This window comes from Xiphophorus maculatus, chromosome 2 (assembly GCF_002775205.1).
Source record: "Xiphophorus maculatus strain JP 163 A chromosome 2, X_maculatus-5.0-male, whole genome shotgun sequence".
In the NCBI taxonomy this organism is placed as follows: Eukaryota; Metazoa; Chordata; class Actinopteri; order Cyprinodontiformes; family Poeciliidae; genus Xiphophorus; species Xiphophorus maculatus.
In genome coordinates this window covers 19,791,381-19,815,899 of record NC_036444.1, presented here as the reverse complement: position 1 = coordinate 19,815,899, position 24,519 = coordinate 19,791,381, and the positions used below count along the sequence as shown (strand labels likewise).

General features: G+C 40.0%; 1 protein-coding gene across 3 annotated transcripts in view; it reads right to left on the bottom strand.

The window, feature by feature from the left end:
• Positions 1 to 1,707: 1,707 nt before the first annotated feature.
• The window catches only part of wwp2 (WW domain containing E3 ubiquitin protein ligase 2), a 58,815-nt gene continuing 36,003 nt past the window's right edge, over positions 1,708 to 24,519 (bottom strand). For 2 of the 3 annotated variants that reach the window (XM_005796267.3, XM_023345562.1), the window contains exons 11-24: positions 20,392 to 20,446; positions 17,123 to 17,204; positions 15,362 to 15,490; positions 14,230 to 14,308; positions 13,386 to 13,457; positions 13,033 to 13,121; positions 10,043 to 10,202; positions 7,188 to 7,321; positions 6,134 to 6,274; positions 5,902 to 6,022; positions 4,817 to 4,921; positions 4,572 to 4,668; positions 3,785 to 3,857; positions 1,708 to 2,330 (exon numbers count right to left, since the gene is read on the bottom strand). In XM_005796267.3, coding sequence (XP_005796324.1) covers positions 2,231 to 2,330; positions 3,785 to 3,857; positions 4,572 to 4,668; positions 4,817 to 4,921; positions 5,902 to 6,022; positions 6,134 to 6,274; positions 7,188 to 7,321; positions 10,043 to 10,202; positions 13,033 to 13,121; positions 13,386 to 13,457; positions 14,230 to 14,308; positions 15,362 to 15,490; positions 17,123 to 17,204; positions 20,392 to 20,446 — 1,437 coding nt within the window. In that variant the 3' untranslated portion in view covers positions 1,708 to 2,230. The remainder of the gene's footprint in view (positions 2,331 to 3,784; positions 3,858 to 4,571; positions 4,669 to 4,816; positions 4,922 to 5,901; positions 6,023 to 6,133; positions 6,275 to 7,187; positions 7,322 to 10,042; positions 10,203 to 13,032; positions 13,122 to 13,385; positions 13,458 to 14,229; positions 14,309 to 15,361; positions 15,491 to 17,122; positions 17,205 to 20,391; positions 20,447 to 24,519) is intronic. The other variant, XM_023345572.1, reaches the window with a different exon arrangement.

The window sequence follows — 24,519 nt, the reverse complement described above, 5'->3', positions numbered from 1 at the left end:
TCTTTGCTCAGTACGATTTACAGCAAACCACTTATGCTACTTGGAACATTTCCATCGCTCCCAGTTCAAGACTGGAACCATTGTTGGCAACGGTGGGGATGACATGACAACGGTTTGTTTGTGTGGCTGCATCCCAGCATCTATTTCCAATTACTGAAAGCCTGCCGGCCAAACCACAAACTGCGTCTCGACGAGTGGAAAACGCTGCCGGCTCCGGCACGGCTCCAACAATCACTGAGTAGTTTCGGTGTGTAGATTCAGAGGCACTGGGTTTAATTATGGTCAACATTGTTCACGTTCCCTTTGATGCTCTGAAAATTGAAAAATCAAGTTGTGTTTAAATGAAGAACTGCTACAAATGATTGTAGGCCTACTAAAAATGAAACTGACTTTCTCCAACAGCACTTTGAGGGACATCGCCTGTTGCATCTCCAAACAGCCGGTTCCCACCAAATAATTTATCCCAGCTCCTTGATTGGTATCAATATTCCTACAACCTGCATTTTGTATCTATGGCGACCAAGTAGCGAATGGACGCCGCCAGTTTAAAATCTTTCAGCACCATTGGGTCGTCAAGCTTCACTCTGATTCTTCTTTATAGATGATCTCAATCACATACAGTTGAGACACATTTTTTCACAACTTGATTGCTGAAGACCTTGCATTAACGCGTCAGAAATTCAAGAGTGTACCACATGATCAGAGGGAAATGGCATGTTGAAAAGCTTGGAAACTTTTTAGTACAAGACTGAAACTATTAAAATGCAAGTGTTTAATGGGAAACTACTGTATATAATCAATCAGTATTCCCCTGGACTTTTTCTGATGAGGCTTGTACCTTTTCCATGGAGAAAAATGGACTCAAATGTCAAACTAGAGAAACTGACCTATAAATGAAAAGGAGTTACTTGATATTAACAATTAATGGCCTGTATCATCTAAATATATCGTCAGAGATCAGCATCAACACAATATGTGTAGGAACAAAAGCAGCTTCGCTCAGTGAAGCTGCTTTTTGTTTAAAATGTTAAGAAAACATTTTTTTAAAAATCCATCTTGTTTGACAAAGGAAGAACATGCAAAGGAGAAGCTGGGATTAGGCCTGTCACAATAAATCATTTAATCATGATAAATTAAAAGAAACTCAATAATTTATTTGCATGATTTATCGTTTTTTTTCTTTTCTTTCTCTTTTTACCAAAAACTGAATAAAAGTCAGTTTGGTGTTTAATTGATTTTATTTGTTGTTTCTGTTTTATTTATTTTGTTTATTTAAAATTTCTTCCAGTTCTAGTCTTTAAATATTATAATTTAAAGGTTATTTATCTTGGAGAACATGTTCTCCAAGATAAATGCATCTTGGATAATAATGCATTATTGTGCCATTATTACTATTATATTACTTGAAAATGGTCTCAAAACAACAATATTATCATTTATTGCAATAAGTTCTGGGAGAATTTATTGTCTATCAAAATTTATTATGACAGGCCTAGATGGGATGCAGCTTTTCATGTAGGTTTTGTTTGTTTCCTAGAAGTTACTAAAAACTAATAACTCATACATTATTAAGCATGGAAAAACCTGGAATAGTGTTTCTGTGTTTTTTTGTACCCAAAACCTGCAGCTTATAACCCTTACAATCGATCACTGGAAGCAATTGTCCTGATCTAGTTATATAAATCTGCAAAGGATGAATCAACTCTGTTTACGATTGAAGTCTCATTTATTTAGGGTCTGTACAAGAGAAAATGCAGACTTTTAAAATTAACATAGAAATAAAAAATAAAATCACATCTCCTCTCTCTAACCTCTGTAAAGGAGGTGCAGTAGTTCCTGATAACCTCTCGGATGTGTTCCTCTCTTTAAAACGCTAAAAGTGTTCGTCTCTGGTAGATATGTTATGCTGCATTCGCGGTTAACTGTGCTGTGGTTGTGGAGCGGCATTAAAGCTTTAATGCCGTCTGGTTTTGGTGCAGTTTGTAAGCTCAGAGCAGTGCTGTCGGAGCGTTCTTGACAAATTTGGACAATTACAATAAAGTGAGCATCCACACGCAAGTGTTCATTCGCTCTCGAAGCAACTGTGCTCCAACTTAAACTATTCTTTTTCCGTCAACAGACATCATCTGATTGCAAGTGAGCGGCTCGGTGAGACTGCAGCCCTGTGATTAACAAATGCAAAATAGGATCGATAACAAAAACAAGAAACTATTTTGTTGCTTTAACGGCTTCACTCCTGTCCGAATCCCTCCGTCTCCTCGATGGCGAACAGCAGCTTCTCTCTGAGCTGCTCCAGGCTCCTGTAGGGTGGCAGATCCAGACGGTTGAAGCTGAAAAGAACAGAAAAAAGAGCAGCAAAGTTATATGCATCCGGGTTAAGACATCCTCCTACTGTTTACAGTTAAATTATTGAAGACCAGCGGTCACTGGACCAGTCTGTCAGAGACACACAGGACAACTAACCAAGCAATATAAAAAGTTCAATTAAAGAGGTTTTTCAGGTGTTTGCAACAAACCGAAACACACAAAAATATGTTAAAATACAAGAATTTAAATGAGTGCACCTCTAAATCATACCACTGCAGTCTCAAAAATAATTCAACCCGCAGAACAAAACTCTTCAGATGTACAAACAGGTGTGGAGTAAATGTGGCTGATTTAAAAGAACTGCTTTAAATCTTGAGATGACATCCCTGAGTTGCGCAAAAACGGAAAAGGATACATAGTTCACCTGTTCAAAGTTCCACCAGATTTCTATAGAAAGAAATGGGCAAAATCTTTCAACTGCAGAAGACTTTCAGCAAAACTCCAGTTAGCCAACATGATCTGCTCAGTGGAGCCCTGGATCATAACTACACATTTTCAGGAGGAGGAATGATGACGTAATATGCCTACAGTGAAGCATGGTGGTGACTCAGTAGGGATCTGGGGCTGCCTTGCTTTCCCTGACGCTGGAAACCTGCGGCCGGTCAGGTATCAGGACATCCTGGGAGAAAATGTCACTCAGTCTGTGAGGAAGCTGAAGTTTGGGAAGCATTAGACTTTTCTCTGATACCAAAGAAAATCTGAAAATCTACAGAGGATTGCGGCCATCATGGTCGTCAAAATTGAACTGTATTTAAAATCTCCTTTGGGATTGAAAAAGGTACAGTAGCTACAGCCAGTTGAATAAATGAATGAACTGGTTTCTTTTCACAGCAAAACCACATAAGGAGACTCTAATACAGGGGTGGGCACTCCTGGTCCTCGAGGGCCGGTGTCCTGCAACTTTTAGATGCATCTCTACTTCAACACACCTGAGTCAAATAATGAGGTCGTTAACAGGACTCTGGAGAACTTGACTGCACTTAGGAGGAGATTCAGCTGTTGGATTCAGGTGTGTTGGACCAGGGAGACATCTAAGAGTTGCAGGACACCGGCCCTCGAGGACCAGGAGTGCCCACCCCTGCTCTAATATCTACTGAAACGGTTAAATAATTTTGAGACTCTGGGTTTATTGTGAGAAAACGATTATGATATTAGTCATGAAGAGCTATATAAATCACATGTTTATGCTTTTGGCCAGAACATGTGGGTTAAATAACTAATTTCAACTGTATGGATTAATGTCTTATGTTTGACAATCCAGCATTGTTCTCATTCAATGTATAAAAAATGTGTTCATCATCAGTAAGACGATTCGTTTAGCAAATCCTGTTTCTAAAGAGTCACTGCTTTGAGAAGAGAAGTTTTTTTTAATACAGACTTGAGGTTTTTAGCAACAACCAACCAGTTTGTTTCTCACCATGTGTGGCTTCTTGGAAGCCAAGTCTCCTTCCCCACTCTGTCTATGCAGAACTTCTGGGGACCGTTACTTCCTGCAGGGACAAAGAGGAGAACACAACTCATCGCACTTTCATCTGGAAACATAAATGAAAGTGTTTCAAATTTGTCCTTTTCACCCATTAAATTATCATTCATAAATATAAAAAGATAACAGTAAACTCAAGGAACTCATTATTGTTTTCACAGCGTCTATAAGTAATTGAGCGATACTGTTTTACAGGACGACCAAGCTGACAGTTGTAAAAAAAAAAAAACTAAAAAAACCCTCCACTGTTTTATTAAAGCAACATTTTTACCATGACTATTTTGTCTGATAGAAATCTTCTGGTCCTTCTGAGGTTTGTTTAAGTCCAATCTTATCAATCATAAATAGTTAACAGATGGAACGTTGTCATTACTGACTAAACAGAAGAAAAAAAAGTATGGGTGGAAAACAAGATGGATGCTTCCATGGGATTTAGGCAGCAAAGTAGCATACAGGAGTGCTGAACGAATGAGAAATGTCTGTAACAGCAGGAGTTTCTCCAACAGCATCATGTTAAGGATGAGACCTACTCAGCTCAATAAACTGAAGCATCGCTTTAAAGAAGAGAGAGAGACTGATGAGGTCAGACAGAAAATGACTTCTGAGAATTATTGGATCCTGGGGAGTACTTAGTTTTTCATACACAACATTCCCCCTGTGGTCGCCTCATCCTGATCAAACGCAGCGTAACTCATCCTTTTATCCCGGTGAACCGGTGTACCTATGAGCTCGGTGAAGCCTCCGACCGGCAGCCGACAGGTTCCCGTCACGAACTGCAGCAGACGGATTCTCTTCTCGCTGTCCATCTCTTTCACAACCTGCACGTCAGTCACACAATAAAAGCATCTTATTATCTTTCAGCCCTGAAGATTCTTGGCTAATTCCAAGCCTCAAGTCAATGTTTGGGCTTCCTTCAGCACGAGGTTGTTTAAAGGTGTGCAAGCGTGTATGTTTGGACATCGTTACCTGCCAGAACCAGTGGATCTGCTTGCTGTTCTTGGTATAGTGTCTGTAGATGGCGTTCTTCTGCCAGTCGGCCAGATCGATCTCCTGCATGCCGCAGAGCATCAGCTGAAAGCAACAAAACAACATCAACGACGTGGTTAGAGTAGCTGCATGTTTGTTCTACGCATCGACATTCGGAGGATGAGTCTAACTCTCTCCGAGTGAATCACAAAACGCCTCAAAACTCTGACAACCAGACTTTCCAGCTCATATCTGAACGGAGAGTTCCTGGATACACTTTGTTGTGGATATAATCTGCTGTTGAATTGTTCATCTTGTGGATTTGTCTGTCATTGTGTGGTGACAATGAGATATAAAGTTATGTATCATCTGCATATTTATGGTAAGAAAAGCTGCATTACTCCATGATCTGATGTCAGTGGGAGAATGTAAATACTGCATAAAAGGGGTCCCGAGACTGGAGCCTTGAGGAACACCACGTGAGCTTTGTTCACTCAGATTTGTAATAGCCAAATAACCCAAAGAAACTTTTACTTATACAGTCTATTTTTGTCTCACAAAGTCTGGAAACTAATGGGATAATGAATGGAAATTGTGTAGAAACCCTGTAAAGCAGTGCTTCTCAATTCCGGTCCTCAGGCCTCCCTGCCCTGCATGTTTTAGGTGTTTCCCTGCTGTCACACACCTGGATTGAATCTATGTGTGATTAACAGGCTTCTACAGTACTTGATGGCTGCAGAACAGGTAATGCAATCATTTGGATCAGCTGTTCTGAAATAGGGGTACAGCTAAAATATGCAGAGCAGGGGGGCCTGAGGACTGGAATTGAGAAGCACTGCTGTAAAGTAAGTTAACAAGCTCACAGTTCTGATGTTTGTTGGAAATAGTTCTTGAGTTGGGATGTGAGAAGATGAATGCCTGCATTATTGAGCCTGGGAGATTTTACAGTCACCTTTCTCGTTAAATAATTGGAAAATAGTCCAAGAATTCAACAAGACACCAAACACATGGAAACGCTTTATGAACATTGTCGTGTTTGCTCTACAGCAGGTGAAATTCAGACCCCTGGTTCTGGTGCTCCTCACCTCCAGCTCCTTCTCATCAAAGTAGCGAAGCCACTCCAGAGGAACCACCTCATTGAAGCCGTCCAGGAAGGCCTTGGTCTGCTCCTCCACCCCGCGGGTGAACCTCCAGTCCGTCAGCAGGCTGCAGGGACAAAACACCTTCCCATTTTCAAGGTCTGGCTTCACCGTTTCTCTCACATCTGCTGAGGTTTCATTCCTCTCCTGTGAAGTCCAACAGCTTCTGGCGGCTCACCTGATGTACTCCTCCTTGTTTTCTTCTGTGACCAGCTCGTCCTCTCCGCCCTCCTTCAGCGGGTGACTGGAAACCTTCCCGAGGATTTCCATGTCCTGTGCAAAATACAGCTCCACTCCACACTCCTCCAGGTTGTTCTCTCTGGAAACAAAGAAAATTACAAAACATGTTACAGCATCAAAAGTCACAGATAAACTCCTGCTCATCTGCTCCATTTTTACACACTTTTAACACTTTAAGATCATCTAATAGTCCATTTCTGGTCGTAGACTTGAAACTCCTTAGGGGCTAAAATCCCATGTTTATTTCAAATTTATAAAATATATTAACAGATAAGCAATATTTAGGTAGCGTATTTGATAAGTGTTGATAAAAGTTTGATTTATTAAGCCATACATGTATTTGTTAAAGATGTATTGCCAAAAAGCTGTGCTTCATTTTGTAATACTTCTTTTTATCATCATCACAATAAATACAACATTTTTTAAAAAGTAAACTCTTTAATCCTCTGTCATATCTCTATTTCAAGTGTTATAAAAATAAGACAGAAACCAGAAGGTATTATATTTTTGAAACAACTAATACTTTGGATTAACTAAAGTATTTTTACCAATACAGATCAATAGTAACAACTTAAAAATATACACAAATATAAATGACAGTACCTGAAACCTAAAGAAATCATTAGAAATGTTTATAAAAATAAAGTCAGCAGCACAAGCCGCTGCATTAACAAACATAATGTCTCCCTTTAGCTACAGAAATGTTAACAATATAGTAAACACATTCTGGGACGATACTGAATACTTTTCTATTAATTTACTCTTTTTGAACATTGATCTCTACTCATCAATTGACATGGTTTTATAATATATAGTTATCTATTGTAACGGTTTAAAAGTATGCTTGCAAATCTTTTAGAGAACATACTAAGATGCTGTTGAAATCTTAATTTAAATAAAAATGTAAAAGTCAAACATCCTGATTTTCTTCAGTTCAGAGGATTCAAACCAACTGTAACACAAACCTCAAAACAAGCAGCGACTTCACTTACTTAACCCACATGATGGAGTTATAAAACTCGGGATCTATGGACTCCAGGTCTTTCAGAGTTGGCTTCTTGTCCAGCATTCGCTTGTAGAACGGCAGCGTGAAGCCGGTGTCGATGAACTTCCCATGGTACAGCGCCTGCAGGGAGGACGCCATGCATCAGAAACCACACTGAGGCCGTCTGCAGCTCTCTGCTCAGATTCCTTCAAAAATAAACTCTAGGGTTTGTCTGCAGCTCCAACAAGCAGGTGATGTGTTTGAGTCATGGATGAAGCTTTTTAATGTACTTGTATATATATATATAAAATGATGCAGATATCCTACAAAAACACCAAAATGATTTAGAGGAAATATTTTTTACTGCTTTAAGTTGACATGGCAGCATTAATGAAAGACCAACATGTGGTGGCAGAACGTGTTTTAAAACACTGCTCTGTTTTAAAAGCAGAGCAGTGCTTTTAAAACAGAGCTTTTTAAAAGCTTTAAAACAAAGCTTTTATCACTTTGTGGTAAAAGCGATAAAATGATAAATAAATAGATGTATGTCGACTGAATGAAAGCATCAGACCAAGTTGGGTTGGGATTCCTAAAATTATTTCTGTGCTGTGTCTGAATAAAAAAAAAAAGCTTAATTCAAAGCCAGAGGTTCACATAAATTACCTTTGTACGAGGAAGCAATGCCTTTAAACTTTGTGAGTTGGGTCAAAAGTTATGAATATTCTTCCACAAGCTTCTCACAACTGTTTGTCCTTAAGCCACTTTGTAGCTAATTTGGCATTAATTTTGACCCACTGCCTATTTGAAACGCCCATTTAAAGTCAGAGAACAGAGAGACTAACACACACCAACTAAAAGGTGATTCTGATTTGTTTCTCCTCTGATTTCATCAGGTTTAAGTTCCAGGACAAAGTAAAGCACAGAGTCGTAATTTTGCCCTCTCGCTATTCTGGGGATAATTTATGGTTATTTCATGGACACATGGTCGAAAGTAGGTCACTGAAAACTCAATCATTAGGTGTTTGTACTGATGACTCACGGGGGGATTATCTGGTGCCTATTTAGGTGTTAGAAAGGTTTCAACAGCCATTATTTTTACAAGAATCATGAACGGGTCTTTTATTTCTATAATTGTTGCAGCCATTTACCAAAATCACTCACATAAGGTGTGTGACTCAAACAGTCAATTTATTACAGGCTCAGAAGAGCTGCTGCCTTCTTCTTGTGTTATGTATGTATATAAAAAACAAGATTTATACAAATATGAGAACTTGAAGAGCTTTAATCCAAGACCTAATCTTGCTTAGGTGTCTGTGTGTGTTTGCAGAGAATCAGACAGACGGAGCTGTTTAGCGTTAGAGAAACCACAGAGGGTTCAGAGCCGCGATGCCAACAATAACACAGACGTCCAAGGACTGACTCAGTCACAGTCTGCTCTGCGTTACCGACTGGACCGACCTGCATTCGTCTCACAGCTAAGGGGTTTCAGGCAGAAGGTGGCTGTGGAAATTTACAAAATGAAAACAAAGGACTGCACCGGCTCGCTAGATGGAGAAAATCGACTTTAGGAGAAAAGAAGTCAACAAAGTGAATTTGTGCTCTAAATATAGGCAGCTGGTGTGGGCTGGTTGAAGCGGTGAGCTCATGGTGTGGGCGAGAGCTGGCAGGAGGGTGGAGGGTTTGGGAACCTAAACCGTTTGGAGTCGATCCCAAAGAGAAACCTTCAGCTTTTTGCTTTACACTGCGAGAGCTGGAGATGTGTTCACAGCAGGGGTGTGAGAACACACTCATGTCATTAGATGACACGATACATGAAACGAGCCACAAACTTAGCTGGAAATGTTCTGAACTCAGAGAAGAATAACTCAGGGTAGGCTTGGCTTCTCCAGGCACAAAGATTTTAAGGAAGACCCCATATACAATGCCCCTAACTCCAGAAATAACCCCTCCAAAATGTTTTTTTGTTGTTGTATGTAACAGAAGGAGTTTAATCAGTTTAATCTGAATTATCCAGTTCTAAATAGTTCAGAACAAAATGGAGTCAGGATTCCCTAAGAGAGAACTAAAAGAAGCCGAACTGACATTTGAATTACTTGCTTTGTGATTAGTTGTAAGAGAAAATATCGGTTTTTGTGAGTTTTGAGAAGCAGTGCTAAAGTTTCAACATAACGAAACTTGTATTAAAGATCCAGGCCTGCAAAGGGAGAACAAGCAAAGTCCATACAGAAAAGCCCCTGCTGGGTTTCTATTAACCTGTAGTAACAAAGTTAATTACTTTAATAACTACAGTTATAAACCGTATTGACAAAAGTATTCGTTGAACCATTGAGTTCAGCTGTTCCAGCCACTTAGTTGACCACAGATTTATAAAATGCAGTTCACTGCTAAATATTCTACAGATAGTTAAAACAAAATGGAGGTGAATGCGATTTAAATACAAAGTGCTACGTCAAATCACAAAGATGTTGAGGTGCTTAGAGCTCGACTTTCTGCATCGTCAGCAGCTGAACCTTCAAACATCACGGGGCTTTCAGATTAGTTTAAGAACAGTTTCCACAGCCTGCTCAAATCGGCCCCTTATTTCCAGTAAAAGACCTCTTCATGCTTCCGCGTGCCAAGACATTTTGGACCATTTCATGCTCCCAACTTTGTGGGAGCAGTTTGGGGACGGCCCCTTTCTGTTCCTAGCAGAAAACCGAAAACACGTCAAAGATGTAGATTCGATCTTATAGAAGCAGGAGGTTCATGATGTCGCTTTTTATTTCTGTAGCAGAACAAATAAGCATGAAGGTGCAAAAACGATGGCAGGAACTATGTTTGAAGAGTGACTCAAATCAAAGATATTTACGAGGTGAGGCTCACCATGGCGATGAAGCGACCAATGAAGCGGAAGTACGTGAGATGGTCAGGGTTGATGGAGGAGGCCGGGTTTATCTGGAGACAGTAGTTGTTCTTTCCGGCGTATTCAAACAGGCAGTACATGGGGTTCAGGACTTCATGGGACAGCAGGAAGAACCACTCCCTGCAGAGCCAGAGGACAAAGGTCATCAATGATAGAAATCACTCCATTAACCTGTAATTTAGCCTGAGAAACTGTTGTTTTACACCAAGCAGACACAGAGAAACTTCAATCACGGAGAGCAGAGCAAAACCAACATTAGCTTAAGACATATTTTAGCACCACTGACACAAAAATAGCAGCAACAGGTTTAAACTGAGCCATTTTTTACAAACCTGATGAAATATTACAGAAAACACAAACAGTCGTGTTTTATGCTATATATCTCTTCTTGCTTAGAAACAAACACTGGCAGAGAACAACCCAGTCTATGTTTAATATTAACTATAATAAATCCAGCTGGTTAACCAGTGGAGAGGATAAGGTTGTTACAAATAAGAGAACTGATATAGAAAAGGTTAAATATTCTGAACTTGGGCAGTTTAATTTAAAACTAAAACTCAGTGAAATACAAAAAGATTTCACTGATTCACCAGTTAAGTGGCCATTTTTCCCAATTTTTTTTGGGAAAAATGGCCCAAAAAATAATAGAAATCAGATTTTTCTTTTCGTTCAATACATGCATAAAAACCAAGATTTCTCACCATTTTCTTCCTTGGTGCACTTTTTGTTGATTAAAAATCAGATAACATATGTTTTGATGCATAAATCTTTTGATGCATTTTAAATTACTACCACACTAACCCAGCCTTTCTAAGGTTTTACATAATAGAGTCAATCATGCAACTCGGATACAATCTTGAGTTGGTATTTATTTGGTGCACAGCTGCTCTTTGCTCATGCAAACGATCCTGGAATATGATGATTATAACTATAATGTCACATATTGTAAAATAAACATTTTTACAATATAAGACATTATAGCAGGAGTTGCCCTTTCTGTTTTCAATTAAAACCAGTGGGATTATCTTAGTTATTATGTTCCAAACTTTTTAATAAAGAAAGAAAAAATATGAAACTATGACGTTTCTTGCTTTGCTCTAAAAGGAATCAAACTGGTTATCAATTTGGGGAGAAGCAAAGCTAAGGTGTATGACTTATGACCCCAAAGCCACCACCAAGATGTTATTTTGTGTTACTGAAATCTAATTTAAAATGCTGTCGATAACAAAAATCTGGGCTTTAATCAGAACTTAGTATTAAAAAAAAACGTGAGAACAAAACACGGAACATCAAAAATGGTGGACTTAAAAAAAACAACAACAAAAAAACAGGATAATGAGGAAGGATGCATGTTAGAGAGAATGAAGGCCCTCCACCAGCTGCAGCACCAAGCGCTCCCACGGCTCACCCGTTTCAGCACACATCGGGTGGAGTAGGCGTATGAACGGACGGACGGTTGGACGCAGACACCTCCCAACATCCCGTCCGTGGTTCTACCCTGTGGTAGAACAGCATGATGTCACCTACCATAGGGTAAAACCACTGACGTGACACCGGAGACAGAGACACAATGCGAAACCAAACAGAAACAAAATGAGAAAAAAAAAAAAAAAAAAAAGTAAAAACACGGCAAACAGAAAAAAATGCCAACATATTACAGAGACTTGGAGGACAGCAGAGGGAGGAGTGGGGAGGATGAACGGGAAGAGGGAGGGAGGACAGAAATGTTGGAGGAGGAGGGCGTGCTGCATGGTTTCAACAACATTTACATCAGACACACACAAGGCCTAAAACTCAAATGTTACAACTTGATACAGTCTTATGGAATAAAAATAAACAAAAATCTTTAATAAAAATTTTAATAAAATGTAGATTTGGATTGAGGAAAATAATTCAACAAAATTATCTTTGGTGTAGAAAAGTTTTTGTTATTCTATTTTATATAAATATTTGCCATGATTATCTTGAAGTGGCCGCAGAAGAAGAACAAAGCATCCCTCCTCCACCAGCACATCCATCCAGCAACACTCCTCTCTAATTTTACCGTCCTGAACTCAAGACTTAACTGTGTCAGGTTTTGGACACTGCGGCTTGCTGTAGCTCAAAATGTGAGCAGCAGGTCAAACCATAAATTTTACTCAAATATATGTAAAGTTCCCTGAGTAATAACAGAAGTGATGATTGACAGGAAGGTTAAACATCAATGAGACAAAAACAAAACAATTTCTGGATAGATGTTAAATAATTTGAATTTTATTCTCCTTGAAATGTTAGAGAACAGTCCGCTCCATAGGTCCACAGGGAGTAAAGGGACAAAAATACAACATTAACTAATCCCAAAATAATTTATTAGGTTTGGATAATTTATTGCAGCATACTATGTTAACATATTTATTTATTCTTCCATTTTCAGTGTTTCCCCCAGTGTATTATAAGCCTGGCGGGCCACCAGGTTAAGTATTACTTATTTATTCAAGTCTTTTTAAAATGTTTGCATGTTTTAAGACTTTATAGTTGGTGTTCAGGTATTAATCTGCTAATCTTTCAATAACACATAATTATCAAGTGATATTTTCATATTTCCTGTCAACTTTAAACATTTTTTAACTCAAAAACACGACGGGCCGCTGGATGAATCACTGCCCTAGAACCCCATCCACCGGGCTTAGCAAATCTTCTGGGGGAAACATGGCAGTTTTATATCCAATCAACTATCAAAAGACATTTGTATTAAATATTGAATGAGCCTCATCTCTTTGGTGCCTTGTCTTGTTATCATCACAGCTTCTGCTTTGATCCAAAGAATGGAGTCAGAGATTGAACAGCAGCAAAGACAGATAAACAGCACACCATCACCAACATCACTAGAACAAAAAGAGCTGAACAGGTCAAAAAAGAAGCCCAGAAACAAAACCAGAGTGTGGCAGGAAGATGGCGGTTCGACGCTCACCTGGCAATACCGCCGTAGTCCAGACCCTCCTCTCCTCTCATGATGATGTAGAGCCGGCGCCGAAGGTCATACGGCTTCACGTTCATGATCTGATGAAGAATCATTCATTCGCTTTTAATGTCGAGTTCAGAACTTAAGTGTTTGGGTAAAGAGATTTTAATTGTTTTGACTTTAAATCTGAACACAAAGGGCAAAGGTGTGCATAAATGAAATGCTGTATATTACCAAATATAAACACCGTTTATTCAGAAAACACAAAACTGAATACATGTGTTATTTAATAGGGTAATTTTAATTCCTTTGTGTGCCACACCGCTGCAGAGAAGATGTAATGAGTGCTGTGTGTGCCTGACCTGCTGGAACGAATCTTCAAACAGTGTTTGTCTGGACACGGAGATCTTCACATGGCTGGGCAAGGCGTTGGACTGCACAGAGACAACAAAGACCAAGAATATCAGGAGGGTTTGCACATTGGTTTTGGCACACAGGACATTCCTGGAAACCCTGTCACAACTTAGCAGTTTTAGCTCACTGGGACAGCTAAATCCTGGAAGTAAAACGTTTCTCACTGGAAGGTTAAGCACTGATTAGGTAAACTTCATGTGGAACTAAAATAAATTTTTACCCTAAATGTTCAATTATCACCCCGTAATTAAGTTACTGTGAACACTTTATGAGCTTTAAGATGTTTGTGTTAAGAAAATATGCATTTGATATTAAAGATTGTCTTGTTACAAATGCTAATTTTGAATAATTAATGAATATACATCCAAATTATGGGTTACACGTTCTGGCAAAGATGTCAAACATTTTAAGAGTATTGTGTCCAAATTTCAGACCTTTTCTAACTCAAATGTCCAAAATCCTCAGTTCTTTTTATCCAATTATGAAGGTAAAACAAAACACTATGAATTTATGACCTATATTTTGACAAAGGTATGCATTTAAATCTGCAGCCTATGAAAAACAAGTGAATGGATGGTCTGACTGACGGATGCAACGTTTTTTTCCCTCTATACTTATCCAGACACGGAGAAACTCAAATCACTACAAACATTTCCAGGTTGCAGAGGAACTCTGGGCAGCTTCAGTGAGAGGATTGTTTCCTTTCTTTTAGAGACTGAACCAAGAAGATCAAAGCAGTTAAAGGTGAACTGAGTGTTTTATTGAACCTGCAGAACCTCGTTTAACACTTACATGACACAGGAAACGGAACTGGTGGTATTTCCATCTGAAGCTCCGATCATAAGCTCCAGGTGAGCCGCCCTGCCTTGACCTGAACACAAACATAAAAACAGATGAAAATTGGTCAGTTTCACATTATTCCAAAAAAAGCAAAGTAAAACACAGACAAAAAAATAGAAAAATGAAGAAGCTGATGTTCCAGGGAGCAAGTGATATTGTATTTACATCATCCATTCTGCTGCAGATCAATGTCTGGGCCTCAAAGAGAAAGGTGAGCTTAGGGCTGCAGCTGTGTTAGTGTTAGCCCCACAAACTCTCTGCACACACACACACACACACACACACAGGATTTATGCTTTGTCAGCAGCAAAAAAAGGCCAAGATGCAGAGAGAAAGAAAGTTTAAAAAAAAAAAATTAAAAAAGAGGGGAGGAGGAGACGAAATGTGTGGGGCTTGCTGAGCTGCCAGGCACTTCTCAGTCTGGGTTCGGAAGCGGAGATCGCAGCGGCAGAGCGCCGTCCGTGCGAACCCGCACCACTGCAGGATTCAGAGCAAAAAACTGTCCAAAAGTGTCTTTCTGGACCGCTCTGAAACCACCGGACTAAAAATAAGAGCAAACATCACCAGGAGGAGCAGATTCATGCAGCTTTCTCCACAAACACGTGCCGTATACAGCAGCGGCCACATAAGCAAAACTTAGAGGACACACAGAAAAGCACAAACAGCCACATAGATGCCAGGGCAGTCTGCGGCGCAGCCTGACTCTGGCTGCGAGATTTCAAGCTGCTGCAATAGAGACATTTACAGTTTGTGTGTCCGAATGAGCATGTTGCTGCGATTTAATGTCATCTCTTAATTAAACGGCTACGACAAAAGGAAACGTAAGTCACAGACGAAGAAATGAAAGGTGTGGAGTTAAGAAAACAAGCTGATGAAAAAATCAAAAAGAATAAAATGTAGTTCAGATTTAGAGACATTTTGACCCTGTTATGTGGAAATTAACATTGTATACCAGACCAAGGCAGAATTACTGTGCAAGAATCAAAGTATTTAAACACAAATAGAAATCTGATTGTGATCGTTTCATTAAAAAGGCTCTCTGTCTCGGTCTGTGGCAGATTTGAGGGGGAGAGACAATAGTTACCCTGACTCAAAGCCGGGTCTGGGGTCTTTAAAGGTGGTGGTGCGAGAGTTGTGGTCCACAAAATACCGCACTCCCTCTGCGGTGTACTTCATCTCCCAGCCAGGGGGCAGGGGGTGCTCCTTGATCATCCTGCAACAGGGAGAGGGGCAGTGAGCACGTTCCCGAGCCGAGGGGCCCCGTCTGGGGGGCGAAGCTAACACAATCCCCCCAGCCAACCTGTGCTGATAAAAAGCCAGGGTGCTAAAGCAATAAGATGAGCCACAATTTGGCAAAACCTTTAAGTTTGAAAGTACTGGAGATTAGCTTAGAAAAAAAAAAAAAGCTTAACTGTGCATGCCTTATTTGTGATAGAGTCAAATAAATAAATAAATAAAGTACAGCACCCTCCACATAAAGAAAAATGGCCAACTCTCACTGAAAAATTAAGAAGTTTTTAATCTATCATTTTTAGGCACAATTATTCAAAAATATTTTTAAATCACAGAGGCCACATTTATTGGCTCCCTGACTAATCCCTATAAAATAAATGCAAAAACGAGGCTCTTTTTTTTTTGTCATTTATGTTTTACATTCTGAAGTTGATCCAAGCGATACTCGCGCTCCAGGGAAGCAGGAAGTCATTAGAAAAGATGCATTTCCACTGCAGGAGCTTTTTACAAGAACCATGCTAGCTGCCTGGTTCATTCTTTGATTTTCTTTTCTTTTTCCTCAGGGAAAAGGTTTTCTCCTGATAAGGAGTCTCTGCATAGATGCCAAACTATAAACGACGTTTTGAGGTGACAGTGTGATAAATATTTCTGTCTGGTTAAACTCTGATTACATACTGCCACACAGTTTGGGGAGTCTTCGCTTCACTTTAAACCACAACAACAAAAATATGATCTGAATGCCATGTTAGACTGATTCCACTAGGTTTTGATCACAGAGGGAAGAAGATATACGTCCAGATTGTGGAGCCAGCCCACTCAGGAGCAGTGGGAGGAAGTAATTTAATCAAACAGCCCGGCAGTGGACCCCACAGTGGAAACACACACAACTGTCCGTGAAATATAAAGTTTGGGGAAATTCTGGCACCACAGCAGGCCCGTTTTTATCAGCAATTCATCAAAATAGAAAAGACAAGAGAACTTGATCCTCGAGTAAGCTATGTGTTAATAGAAATTATTTCAGGGCGTGGGTGCACAGTCAAAGGTTTAACTTTAAGGTTTTCATGCAACCAGTAAATATGAAGGATGCTTATATGCTTTCAGAAAAAAATATAAATTAGCTGCTGTTTTAAATTAAAAAATATTAATTTATATCTAAAGAACGCAGACTGACTTGGCATGGAAGGCGAGTAAAAGGTGTTTTCCATATGAAGAGGCAAATTGTCTGAACTTAGCAAAATCGTAAATGAGTGAAAATATCATGAAAGTTTATTTATGAGTGACGTGAAACAAAATAATTTGAAAACTCCGGCTAAAGGAAGATAAAATGACATCAGCAACATGATCGCTTGTGTTGTGATAAACTCTGAAAATGGCTTCATGAGCACTGTGGTCTGTAGTTTCGAATAAAACTTTTGTAAAGACCCGATGCTGTTCCGTTCCTGGGAAACACTTCGTCTGTTTCTGTCATAATTCAGAAAGCTGTCTCACAGCAGTGTCACGTTCACATCTCCCTCTGTCTGAGCAAACACTCAAAGCAAGGCGCCACCTAACAAGCAGGCAGACACACATGCTCAGACACACTCGTGTTGAATCTGGAGCTTGGCGGTCTCACCCTTGGGTCCGAGGATCGTCCCACTGCGTTGTCCTGGTGTTGTGGTTGACGAAGTACACCCGGCCATTGTCCTGACGTTTCTCTGCAAACACAAACAGGACAGAAGGAGCATGAATGTTGTGATGACATCAGAGTAGGCATTTATCGAATCGTATATCGTTTATCGTGGTAAACTTTGCATCACAATAAGATTTTACTTATCGCTCTAATTAATAATGTTTAAACATGAAAAAAAAAATTAGGATTGTTATTTATTATTTATTTATCCAGTTTGTTCAACAAAGGTGTGTCAATAAATATCAATACATTTGAAAATATCATTAAATGCCGTTACTGTGATACAAATCACACTTCTTAATGTGATTTATGTCCTAAAGAAGCTTATTACAAATTGTGGAGCTTTGACTGCTGTGCACAGCCCCCTCAGTTACCTTAAAAAAAGAAATAAAAAGCTTTTATTGTTACTTTTATTGTTATGACAGTAGCACCATAAATTAATGTTCATATTGCTCACCCCTAAATCAGAGGAATCACCTTTTGGGATGAAGAGGAGAGGAAAATTATCAGCCCTCTGAGTTAAAACTGGCGGTTCTGTGTGGTATTTCACCATGACTTGATGTGAATACATGGAGGTTTGTTTCTGGTGGTTAATAAAGTTTCACAGAAGCAAACTTCAGTAAAAGTTTTCTTCTTTCATGCAAAAATGTGTCTGTGCCATGAAAGTTAAGCCGGTGCCCCATCCTCCTCCCTCCGCTGCTCTGACATCTTTTTCTCATTACCAGCAGTAAGTGGAGGGCCCAGAAACAGTAGTGCTCACATTGCAGCTCCTGCTAGCGTTCTCCTTCCCTCTCTCCACCCTCCCCTTCATCATCCAGTCAGAGCTCCCTTCACTTTTTCTCCTTCATCATCTTTTCTCCCATCTTTCTCTTTCCGAATCTGAGCCTCAAACAAAAGAGAGAGAGAAAAAAAAAACTAGAGGGAAGAGACCACAGTTGACAAAAAAAAAAAAAGAGCAAGAAAAAAGCGCGCCAGAGAGGCGAAGCTGAGCCAATGATATAATTGAGGTTTTCGTCTTGAGGTACCACAACATGTTGAAAAGGCATCATGGGCAGAGCAGAGGGAGCGTTTCTGGAGAGGACGCGGCTGTGAAAATGCTGGCGGACGCAGAGCTGCCAGCGGTGTTCGTTTATGAATGAATGTGTGTGACGAGGGGAGTCTGCGTGGATCCCATTACATTACTCTGTTGGGAAAATGTTGGATGATGAAGGGTCCCGTCAATAACACGGTCCCTGTAATTTGTAGACCTTTAGAGCAAAGGGAGTCCTTACAGTGATAAACGAGCGGAGCAACAAATAGAAACCAGGAGAGAATTTCTTCAACGGAGCAGAAATCGGAATCACTCGGGTGGAGACGTAAATCTGCCAATTAATGACCGGCTCGCTAGCGGCACCAGCGTCCCCCCGGACAAAACCAAAGGGAGAACATTCCTTCTGTTGTTTCATGAAGGCCTAATACCACTAAAAACTGCTCTGAGGTTGTCAAAAGCAAAATACACTTAATGCGTTGTAGAGCTGCACGATATATCAAATCACAATTGCAAAACACTGGTGGGATGCAATATTTGCCAGGCTACTACGTCTCAAAAGCCAAGCGCTAAAACTCTGCTGGTCAAAGACATGGCCTTCATGAATACACTTTTACTGCCACAGCTGACCCAAGTGACCCTGGAGTTCAGGGAAATTGCTCGTGACATTGTGATGACAGCAAACACAGGACGAAAAATGTGGCTTAATGATAAATCGACCTTGTGCTTGTGAAAAACAAAACCATTCTTTCAAATTATTCAGAAAACCCAAATAAAAAGTGCTTGAACAAAAAAAAATAATGCTCTGCTGTACAATGTATCCCATTAAAACCACCCTAGAAATATCAGTGCAAGGCTGCATCAAAGAACATCGCTTTGACAGGATATTTAGTAGCAGGATCTAAAACGCTGCTGACCAATAATGTGTTTGGATGTGCTTGTACGTTTTCTTTATGGCCATAAATGATCGATCCTAAAAGCTCAGGAATAGTGGAGGGGACATCACAACGATGAAAAAGAAGACTGAGGATCCCAATCGATATCGTCGCTGCAGAGTTCACCGGTAACATCGCTCAGGTTTTTCTACTGTTGTCTGATCGTCTGCAGACTCTTTACCAAACCTCTTCTCCACAGCTGAAAGCAGGAACTTAAGCTACATTAGAAATCTCCTACTTAATGAAAAAAACATTCATATTGACGAAAAATAAAAGCCGATTCACGGTTGACGAGCCAGAAGAGCACTGCCAGCTTTCCATTTAAATAAGTGAGTTAAGAAAAATGTATTTCTAGTTGAGGTAAGATAACTGATGTCAAATCTGGTCCCTACCACTCTGATTCATTCGCTCAGATCTAGATCCCATGTCAGCAAAAGTCCTTCTAACAAGTGGCATAAAATATCAGGAAGCAGAGTTTTAATGAACCACCTGGAAGATAACAGCCAATCACATTTTGCCTTGAAGAAATATTTTGGGTTTCCATCATTGCACAGATTGAAGTTGCATTGACCTTTTCTTGATTTGACATGCAGGGTCCCATTTAAAAAACAAAAAAACATCCATACTTTTACCAGACTCCATTTTCTAGATTTTTCAAGCAATATTGTGAAGATTAGAGTAGAAATCGTTTGCATCGTTGGGGTAAGCGACTATTTCACTGCTTTCCTGGAAAATGGACAAACTCAGATTGAAAAGTATATAAAGCTGAGACGTATAAAGTGTGATCATTAACTACAGATCCATTAAATGACAGGTAGTGATCTGTTACGCTTTTATTTTGAAAATTGCAAAACAATGGAAACGTGAATGCTTTATTTGGTTTCTAAATCAGCTCAACTTTAAGAATCACAGCTCAAAGTGGCCAAAAAAAGAAGGGAAATTGACCCTTTGCTTAATTTCTGTATGACTTAGATCTTATTCCCTGTAAATTAGAAAAACGATTTGTTGGATCAAATTAATTTGATATTTAATCAATGTTTAAAGTCACTGCTCATCAATTAGATGGGGGATTCAGAAAAAAAACATCTTTCTTCCTCAATCCAGTTCCAGACTCTGAAACTTTTTAAATCCAATTCCAAGACTTCAAAGGAGGCCTGAAGATATTGTGCAGCCCTAAGCAGATGACGACATAAAGGCAGCTGGAGAATAATAATAATCTGTGTGCATACGAGCGAGTCAGGCGAACTTACCCCATCCAGGAGGCAGCGAGCCCAGGGGGTCATTTTCCACCGGAGCGCCGGATGGCTGAGGAGAGACAAAACAAATCCAGTTAGGACATCTTTCTGTCTCTCGTCTTCCACATGCTGCATGTTTCTTCTCAGCCTTGTGTCACTCTGTGTCGGTATTCTGCTTTCCTGATGCTGTTTGTGTAAAAAAAAAAAAAAAAAAGTCAAGCAAGGAAGGAAAAAGTTGAGAAAAAATAAAACTTCTACTCAGTTCTGCTCTTCCAAGGGCAGCAGATCTTTTCATCTTGCTACCTCCTGAAGCCCAGTGTGTGAGTGTGTGTGTGAAGTATTTAAGACAGAAAGGGGCTGGCGGGGCAGCATGGTGGGGCGGGGGGGGGCTCCTCTCTGCTCCAGCAGCGAGGGGCGACTGAGGGAGCTGGCCGGCCGGCGGCTCCAGTGGCTTCCAAAAGCGACACGCTCAGTAGGAGGATAAAACAACAACGCTGTTCCAATGAGCTCACTGGCTGGATGCAAGCCCCGCCCACTCAGCTTCCCGCTCGACTCCTCGAACACACACCCTCCCGCCCGCACCAACACCACCTCCTCATCCACCGACCCAGCCCTCAGGTCCTCCTCCTCCTCCTTTCTAGCGCTGCTGTGAAACCAGGCAGGGAAGTGTGATGTCTGAGCAAACTGAAGGAACATTCATGCCTGTTCCAGACTGGACACCCCACCTCCACTCCAGCCCCACCCACCCAAAGTCTCACAAAAGGCACCTTTATTCACCGTGGGCTTGGAAACCACTGTGGGGTTTACTCAGGCTGCATACACACACACACACACACCTAAAAGGAAAAAAAAAAAGATGCGTCTGTGTGTAGCAAAGTGTGGAAAATTTGTCCGTGGCAAACAGTCGGTCAGTGTGTACGCTTTAATATGAGGATAAACACACACACCAACACGCAAGAATATATTAACTCGACTGGGAAAGCGGCTCAAACGTTTGCTTGTTGGGAACGTTACAAGAAGCTCCAGCATCACTGGAGAGTTTACCAGAAATCAGGATGCACGCTATTACAGCTTAATTTATTTATGCAGATAACCTAAAATAAATGATCATTTTTGGCAGGATTACATTCACTGAAATCCCTGTACACTGCAAAAAACACAAATCTTACTAAGCATTTTTGGTGTAGTTTCTGGTGCAGATCTCTTAGTACACTTCAAGACAAAACCAGCTCTTAAGTAACTTTTCAGCAATAATAAAACTTAAATATGTGTTTGATTTAAGTCAATATTTCCTTAATATTGATGAAAAAGTACTAGTTCCACTGGGAGATTATTTCACTTATAACACCTTGTTAACATCTTGTTACAAGTGCAATAATCTGGCATTTTCCATCAATGTTAAGTAATAGTTGACTTAAAACAAGCCTTTATATTTTATAGAAAAAATACTTAGATTAGTTTTATCTTATTTCATGTGTACTAAGACATTTGCACCAGAAACTAGACCAAAAATATTTGGTAAGATTAGTTGTTTGTTTTGCAGTGCAAAGCCTTTGGAGGCTGAATGCAAGCTAACGAAAACGCAAACCAGAATTTCTCCAAGTGAAATCTGCTGCTTCCTCAAAGGTCTTTCCCTCATGCTGGGCTTAAAATATTGATGCTTTCCTCGGCGGGCATAAGTGGAGTATTATCCACCTAAAGCCAGCGTCACTTTGAGCGTCTTTTAAAGCAGCTCTGTCATGGAAACTCTGAGGGAGTCGGGATGGAAAGGACTGGGAATGCGTAAAGAGTGAGACTGGGCACAAAACAGGGTTAAAGGGTGTGTGCGATTATGTGTGTGAGTGTGTGTCGCTCCCATCGACAGCCAATCTATGCCTAGAGCCCCACCCGTATGGGTTTTCTGTGACTAAAAAAGGTAAAAGGAGAATATAATGATATAAAGACATGATGACTTCATCCTGGCTCTGACCATTCAGCTCCTCCGTGGCTTCCAGACGGAGCGAAGCTGGAGGGAGGAAAAGAAAAGGAGACTGGGAAAACAAGGGAGGGAGAGGAAGTGAGGAAAAGCGGCCATTTGGCACGAACGTGAAATAAGGACAGTGTGCTGTGGATTGTGGGAGGACCACAGGTGAAAATGTAGCTTTGGTGCTTTGGACTCATGAGAAAAAAATACTAAGGATAAAACGAAATCTAGTTGTTAATGTGAACATACAGCAGGGGGTAAAAATCATGTACTGTAGGGAAAAAATGGGTTGGGAGTGTCTTAATCATAAGGTCATGGAGTTTGCCTGAGAAAATACCAAGTCATCTTAGTGCTTCATGCTAATGTAGCAGAAAACAGTCTTACAGTCAACTCACATTTCAAGAGGATTTCAGCTTTTGGCCTGTTTTTAAAATGCCAATAAAGTTTATGGTGGAAATCTCAACAGTAGTGAAGCTTTAAGTGTGGAAAATGAAAATAAAACCACAGAGTGTAAGGATGGACGATCAGATGGACAAAAAGACAGCTGGACTGACTGACTGGATGATTAATGGATGAATGGATAGATGGACTGACGGATAGATGGATGGATTGTCGGACGGACGTACTTTTAGAAATCTAGATATTTATCCATTAGACACTGAAACATTTTAAGATTATCCAGGGCTTCACTGACAAGAATTAGTGGATAAGTTGGAAATAAAGAACAAAATGTTTAAACTAGATTCTCTAGTTTTTACATTTGAATCCATAACAAGAGGTCAGATGGGGTTAGATTATCCTTTAGCTTTAGTTATGCAGCCACTGGCTCAGGCAGCTGGATGTCAAACTCTCCAATTTTTCCTCGCTTTCTTCTTCTACTACTCTCCAGTTTGTATTATTTGCTGTGATTTCAACTGCTAACTTTTTGTTTTCTCACAGTTGTCTTTCTCTCCATAGAAGCTAACCGTCTCGTCTCAAACGCCCAGTGGGTCGTGGCAGACGGCCGCTTGTCCTGAGCCTGGTTCTGCTGGAGGTTTCTTCCTGTTAAAGGGGAGTTTTTCCTCTCCACTGTCGCCACATGAAACATGAAGCATTGCTGTAAAGTCATTGACAACGCAGGCAATTTTCTGCTGCAAGTCAGTGACTGAATGCAATCTGTTGGGTTTAGACAGAAAACTTTTTAACCTACTTTGAATAATTAATTGAACATTTGAATCAGATTGATATCTGGGATTAATTGGAGTATTTGTGTGATTCAACTGAATTTTTTTTTTTTTCCCTAAATGCCTCGAAACAAATTTTTTTGTGAATTGGCGCTACATAAACTTAATTGAATTTAATTTTATATTGCAAGAAAAATTTACATTAGTATAATAAGAAGAGCCAAACTGAACAGGAATAAATTAACATATCAGTTGATAGAAATTACATTTTTCTCTTCTCAGTGTTTTTGTGCATTAGTTAAAGCGGGCAGTGACAAACATACCCAAATGTAAATGTAAATGTTCACCCAAATGTAAGTTTTATGTGAAACCGGGAAGGAGAAATGAGTTTTATTAATGTTTTACAGAAAGTCTTTCTATTACCCAATTAAGATAAAAAACAACAAATGCCTAGCTTTTCTTCATGTTTAGTGTTTTTACCTGCAGGAGTTTTACAGCTTTTTTTTTTTTTTTAAGTCCACCAGGGTCTAATGTACAGAGCAAGATTGGTGCAGCTTTAACATTTTCTGTTCATTGTCCGTTCATGGCAAAAATGTCGTATATGGAAATATGAGTGCTGACGGGTTGAGTGTAAACACAATCTAAGCTGTTAGCAGGAGCAGTGTGGACGTGTGTGAGTTTTCTGTTCTGTGCTGAGAGTGATAAAACACAGGGTTGATTCAGGTGCTGCTGTTAAGGAGCCCTTGTTCAGGCAAAAATGGGCTGAACTCATAATTGGAGCGGTGGAGGAGGAGGGATGAGGAGATACTGCTGGGAAGGAAACCGATCTGACAGCAGATAATCAAGGGTGGAAAAATTATGTCTGAAATAAAGCCAGATGAAAATGAAGACGTTCTGATGCAGAAAGGGAAAGATGTGGAAACCGAAACGAGATTTTTTTTTAACAAGGGCAATGGAATGATGAGGAGGGATTACAGGAAGGAGCAAGAGTGAGTAACAAGGAAGGGACGACAGGCA